General features: G+C 35.5%; 1 protein-coding gene across 1 annotated transcript; it reads left to right on the top strand.

Moving 5' to 3' along the window:
• Window positions 1-918: 918 nt before the first annotated feature.
• LOC116267711 (dirigent protein 20-like) lies at window positions 919-1,899 on the top strand. The gene is given in 2 exon segments (XM_031649582.2): window positions 919-1,618; window positions 1,621-1,899. Coding segments are annotated over 2 exon segments (462 nt in total). The 5' UTR covers window positions 919-1,255; the 3' UTR covers window positions 1,720-1,899.
• The last annotated feature ends 5,289 nt before the right edge of the window (window positions 1,900-7,188 follow it).

Here is a 7,188-nt window from a genome sequence, read left to right as displayed (position 1 = left end):
GATTGGTCAAATGAGTGTACACGTAGTGTACCTCTTCATTTTTAAAAATAATTTTTTAATGAAATGCTTGGCACAACTCAAGACAATCTTCGGCTCGAGTCAAGTTTGAGTTTTAAGAACTCGAGCCAAGTTCGAGAAGAACTCGAGTCGAGCTCGAGTTCGAGCTAATGAAATTGAATTGGAGTCAAACTCGAGCCGAGTCCAAGTTTCTCTCAAGACACACGAGCCGAGTTCAAGCTGGCCCAATTCAGCTCGAACCCGCTCGTGAACACTGGTATACTTGACTCATTCAAAAGAGCTGTTTGATTCATTAGGATAAACTATTGAGAGAAATGTAAAAAAAAAAAAAAAAAAAGCGATTGGCATTTTTATTATATACTATTAGTTCTCACTTTTTTTCATTACTTTTTCCACAACCATTTATAAGAAATGAATTGGACGGTCCTTTTGAGTGAGCACAGATATATATTTATATCTATATAAAAGACCATCAAGCAAGCAAGATGCATTTCCAACAACCAGTTGTTTAACTACCTACATTACATTTGATGGTGACTTTTACAATACAAAATAAAAAAAAAATAACCATTCAACTACAGACATGCCGACTGATTTCAAATTTTTATATAACAATTATACAGTGTTATACAAAACAGAGGCCATCAATAAACCGTTAGAACCTTAGGAGGATCATTGGTTCCCAGCAAAAGTTGGAAGATAGAGGACAAAAGAAAATCAGCTTAGTAAAACTGTAACTTTCACAAGTATCTATGGCCGTGAACGACTTGCCACACCCACCAACCAAAACGAGTGGTCACCATTTATGGCCCAAAGAAAAAAAAAATCATCTCGTCACTCTCGTTGAAGTGTAAATTGCCTAAAATAAGGCTGGAATTCTTTTCTCCCAAACCTCTCACATTCTTGTTCATGCACCGAAGTCTATCTTCCTGTTACAAATTCTCCATAAATACGAAAATAACACAGAGAACTGAAAGCTGAAAATAAAAGCGAGCCTTCTAAAACAAAAGCCCATCTCCACCATCCTCTCACTCTCTAAAATTTTCCTGTAAAATGCTAACATGAGAGACGCTAAAAGCACCCATGCTCCTCTGCTGCCTCAAGTTGCCAAACACCGCCATGGACAGAAGCTTCCTTCGTAAATCCTTGCTGTTGTTCATGCTCTTCCTCTTCATCACCACTGCCACCTTCGCCGGGGCCAACGTTCCCGGCCACCCATTACCAAGAGGCAAGAGCAATGCCGCCGAGGGAAGAGAAGGTGACCCGTTTCCGCTTCTCCTGGCACGACGTGGTGAGCGGTAAGAACCCTACCAGCATCACCATCGTAAAAGGCGCAGCCTCCACTTCTTCCTTCGGCAAAGTCCAGATGATCGACAATGTCCTGACGGAGGGGCCGGAGCTGACATCGAAGCAAGTGGGGAGGTGCCAGGGGTTCTACGCGTCGGCGGCGCAGCAGGATCCAGGGCTTCTGATGGACATGAACGTGGTGTTCACGGCGGGGAGGTACAATGGCAGCACCCTCAGCATCATGGGCCGGAACCCGGTGCTGCACAAGGTGAGGGAGATGCCAGTCGTCGGCGGCAGCGGCGCCTTCCGGTCCTCCGGATGGCCCGCGGCTATGCCCTGCTCAGGACCCACTTGATCGACAACGCCACCTTCGATGTCACCGTACAGTACGATGTGGTTGTAGTCCACCAGTGAGTTAGTCGGCGGCAGGCTGGCCGGCCGGGTGGTTACCGTCTGTACCATAATGCCTTGTTTTTTATGGGGAACACTTTGTTTTCATGGAGGACTCTGTTTTTGTTTTTGGTTCTTCTGTTTGTTTGCCTTTTGATTATCAGACGAGATTCAACTATTGCAGTAGTAATTGAATGCAGATTGCAGCTGTTACCCAAACCTTCTCTCCTTCACTGTTAAATCGCTTGCTCGATCATTATTTAAAACAGCTACCGTTCTGCATGCTTAGCATTTTCATGGCGGACTGGTGGTTTTCCGGTGGTCGGTGGGGCTCAACTGCTGCTATTAAATTTTGACTCGTATCGCATCCGTTGAATCGGTTCTTATAGGTCGGCACAGTCATGCATCTGCTGATTCAGTAGTGAAAAATGAATAGAACTAATTTATTAGGTTAAATTAGTTTTTAAACTATGTACAGGTGGTTGACAGTCAATTATCATATTTTTGAAATTAATTTTAAATATAAAAAGTTATAAGCGTGTCCGCAAACTGACATTCCAATCAGTATCGACCGATACGCTCTGGTAAGAGGTAACAAACATGGAAATGTGGTTACTGAAATTATTATTCTAGAATAAGAAACAGAAGAGGAACTTTGGACCTGGGATAATATTCCTATTTGAAACAAATAGGGAAAAAAATGAAATATATGGTCATTTTTCTCAAATTTAATAATTTTTTAAAAAAGATGGAAAATAAACTAAATGAGAACTAATAAGGCAACCTCAACAAATAAGTAACAAATATAACTTAGAAAATAGAAACAAGAAGTTTGCATTAAAAAGGTAAAAAAAACTCCTAAAATAATAAAATAGCACAAAAATTGTGGAAATATTGTTTTTTTTTACATTTTTTTCCTTTTGGCTTTTTAAAAAAATGGTGTTTTTAATCCCTTTTGACTTATTTTTCACGTTTTTAATATGTTTTTTCTTTTAAAAACATGCTTTTTATTACTATGATTTCTACGCAACATTTACTAGGTAATATAAGAGGTATGAGTACTTTTTTCTCCCTTTTTATTTCAACTAAGAAACTGTATTTGCGACAAAATTTATTGCAAAAGTTGCGAGACTTCATCGCTCATAGACAAAGAACAAAAATTGACCTAATTGTAAATCAGTTCACTACAAAAAATAAGTATATTACCAACGGTTAGAAAATGTTTGTAGAAATGACCCGTAAAAGTTTTATCGATGTTTCTTTTGATAAACAAGTTGTGGGTGAAAACTATCACTGCAATTCCGCTACAACGCGTTACTGTATATTTTTGTGCCGAACACAAATAGGACTCCTTTTAACTTACTGTTGATAGTCAGTCTGTTATAAGTTAAAACAACTATCACTTTGAAAGCACCTAAAACTCAGGTGATACATCAAACATGGAAAGCAGGTTAAGATGGCTGAGCTAGATATGTTTGGTTTTTTAGATGCAGTTAGTTAAAAGTTTCGGATTTGATGATCACCCGGGGCAGGAGAAGGGGGCTCACCTTGGAAAAAAAAATTACATTAAAAAAATTAAAAAATTTTAGTTACGTAATGTATTTTTTGAAGCCGAGTTTAGTTTGACACTACTCGAATAAGTTCGTTGGACCGTTTGGCTCGCTCTTAAAAAAATCCTTGCTCCGCCCCTGATGATCACCCCTAAGGATGTCAACAGAGCGGATTCGGATCGGATATCCATCTGAAATGCCTTTAGAAAATCGGATAAGGTAAGCAATTTAACATCCGAATAAGAAAATCGGATTGGATTCGGATTCAGATTCGGTTTTAAGTAAATATCCGATGGGATACTCAACCATTTTATCCGATCAGATACGGATTCAGATTCGGTTTTAAGTAAATATCTGATCAGATACTTAACCGTATATCTGAATCCTGAGTTGATATCTGAATTCGAATTACAGCTTGATATCTGAATCCAAACCATGAGTTGATATCCGAATTCGAAATCCGAAATCCGAATCCGAACTGTGACTTAATATAAGGACTAACCAAATGCACCAACTTAATGTTCTGACTCAATAAGAATATGAATTGTATATGAACGTATAATCTGATTAAGAGGTAATGACTTCCATGAAGTTGCATATAATAATAGTCAAATAGTTATCATATACACTATTTTACTTAAAGTATTTAAAAGTTTTATTTATCAAATTATTAATTATTTATTTAATTAATTAAGTAAATTATTTTGTATAATCATATAATATGTTCAAAAGTCTTAGGATTTGATATACAAAACATAATTCACAAATTTAAAAACAAAAACCTTTAAATAGTAGAAAAATAATAAATTTTTTTATTTAATAAATTTTTTGATTTAATAAATTATATGATTTGATTAAATAATACAAATTTATCACTTATTGCAATAAAGCTAAGAGGACTAACCCAAAAAAGTTAGTGAGGATGTGGAAGAATGAATGTTTGACATCATTAAAACACTATTTTTACAGATATGAAACAAAAGTCTTTTAATCAACTCAATGAAATTAGAAAAAAACATTAAATAATGTCTTTATGAAATAAAAAATAATGTAGGTCACTTGATTTAATAATTTTCAATAAGTGATATCATCAAATAATAGTTTACTCCAGCAAAATATGTTATTATTTAAAAATAATCAAATCAATGTTCAATATGCACAATTGATATGAAAAGAGTATGATATGTCATGAGAATAACTTATGAAAAAACAAATCATATGAAAAATTTGTGAAAAAAATATAGAAATCATATAAAAAATATGTTTTATAATAAATAAAAATCTCAAACGCATTATGATATTCATTTTAAGTTGAAAGCATTTTCATTGTTTCAAATAAATATATTTAATATCAAAAAACTACTAAACACATAAAAAAATCTATCAAATTATTAATTTACTTATTTAATCAATCAAATAAATTATTTTATATAATCATATAATTCATTCAAAAAGTTATAGGTATTTTATATATAACACATAATTCATAAACTTGAAAACAAAAACATTTAACTTAGTAGGAAAAGAACAAATTGTTCGATTTAATAAACTATTTTATATATCATTGTAGTAATTATACAATTTTATACAATTTTAAGTGAAGCCAAAACATATTTTTTTAATTTTTTTTATATATGATAAACTTAGCAACGACTATTTCACATTAAATATATTTTTTTGTGATTAATATTCATATTTTTAAAAATACTCATTTTATTGAAATTTCTTCATACAAATTTTTTATTAATGTTAATTAAATAAATACATTATTTAAGATATAATGTTTAGTCTTCACTATAATAGTTTGCTTGTTTACACAAAAACGTTTAATTAAAATACAATATGAATCTTGATACAAGTTTTTTTATTAATATAAATACATTATTTAAGATATATTGTTTAGTCTTAACTATAATAGTTTGCTTGTTTACACAAAAAGGTTTAATTAAAATACAATATGAATTATTAATTAGTTTTATGTGATATAATTTTAAATTCTTTAAGTTAAATTGTAATATAGTAATTATTTGACTATTATTATATTTAACTACATAAAAGACATTACCTCTTAATCAGATTATATCATTTCATATACAATTTATATTATTTATTATTATAACTTTAAGTTGGTGTGTTTGAGTAAACCTTTTGCCCAACCATTCATAGGTCAGAGCTTCAAAAGGTGAGGACACCAACGCTTTAAGTTTGGATTCAAATATAATTAAAATTCGGATCGGATTCGGATTCAAGTATAACTAAAAAAGATTCAAGTATAACTAAAAATCGTATTCGGATGTAGATTTTAAATATCCAAAAAATCGAATATGAAAAAAGGTATATCCGATCCCATAATGTAAATCCAAACGAAATCCACAACGAGACCCTACAACCTGTGGATTTCAAATCAACCACCAACTTAATATTGAACGGGCTTTTTGGGCAATAGCAACACGTTATTGTCATGTAAATGTGTTTCAACTTTTTTTTTTTTGAGATATATTTATGAAACAGTAACAATGTGTATTATTCCCAAAGGCAACTAGATCATAACTTGATCTTTAAGCAACTCATGCCACGTTTCTGCATTTTCCTTGTGTTGGAAGGGACATTAATAATAAAATCTGCTTTCTTTTTTCTTTAATGTACACTTCCTCTTGGCATCGTGTCCACATTTATTGTCGGGCATGCACAAAAAACATTGACGCATGAGTACGTGAAAACATAATCGCTTCATATTTGGTTTTGTTCAAATAATGCATCCACTTATCTTTTAGTGCTCAAAGTGTGCTCCTCTTCTATATATTATTTTTAATCTTCTATGTAGGCCTGGGCAACGGGCCGGCCCGGCTCGAAAAAAACCTGGCCCGGGCCCGATTCGGCCCATTTATATTAAAAAACTATTTTTAAAAAAAAAAAATTTGCAAACTCTCCTCCTCCTCCGCCCGTCTGTCCTCCTCCTCCGCCTGTCCTTCCTCCTCCTCCTCCTTTCCTCTTAGTCCTCCTCCTCCAGTTCCCCATCCCCCTTCTTCCCCCCTATCCCCCTCCCATCTGCCTCTCCGCCGCCCCCCCATCAGCCCGGCCCGGCCCCAAGGGGGAAGGCGGGAAGGCCGATGGGGGAATTGGGCTTCCCCCTTCCCCCTCTCTTCCTCCCTTCCCGCCTTCCCCCATCGGCCTTCCCCCCTTTCCCCTTCCCCCTCTTCGTCTCTCCTTCTTCCCCCTTCCCCCCTCCGTCTCTCCTTCTTCCCCCCCTCCATCTCTCCTTCTTCCCAGTTCCCTTTTCCCCAATTGGGCTTCCCCCTCTGTTTCCCCCTTCCCTGCCTTCCCACCTTCCCCCTTCCCCCATCGGCCTTCCCACCTTCCCCCTTCCCCCATCAGGCTGGGCCGGGCAGACGGGCTGACCCGAGCCGGCCCGGGCTGGGCCCGGGCTCGGGTTTCTGGCCCGACGGGCCTACTCGGGCCGGGACTCGGGATATCGGGCCGGGCCTGGGCTCAGGTTTCTAACTCGACCCGACCCGATGCCCACCCCTATTTCTATGGATCCAGAGCTGCTTTGTTTTTGAAGTGGATAGGGCCCATGTAATTTTAACTAATGACCAATGACCTACCAACCAGTTGTATAAGTCGAAATTTTCAAAATTTTCACCATATTTACAAGAAAAACAACTAAAATTGAAAATATCAAGAAAATCTAAAAAAATAAATATCTTGTGATTTTCTCGTGATTTTTAGGAATGTTTGGCCTTTTTCACTTTTTGTTATTTTTTCATTCATTTTATTGTTTTGTAAATATGAAGATTTTTTATTTTTAAAATTTACTGAGATTTTTTTTTAATTTTTCTCAGAAAAAAAACTTTACTTTAAAAAAATACCCCATAAAAACCTCTTTGATATTTTCTTAAAAAAATGATATTTGTGACAACAGTACGAGCCAATGCACCAAGCC

The sequence above is a fragment of the Nymphaea colorata genome, chromosome 1, assembly GCF_008831285.2.
Source record: "Nymphaea colorata isolate Beijing-Zhang1983 chromosome 1, ASM883128v2, whole genome shotgun sequence".
NCBI lineage: Eukaryota > Viridiplantae > Streptophyta > Magnoliopsida > Nymphaeales > Nymphaeaceae > Nymphaea > Nymphaea colorata.
Note: the sequence above shows the minus strand (reverse complement) of the source record. Positions and strands in the feature narration are given on the sequence as shown.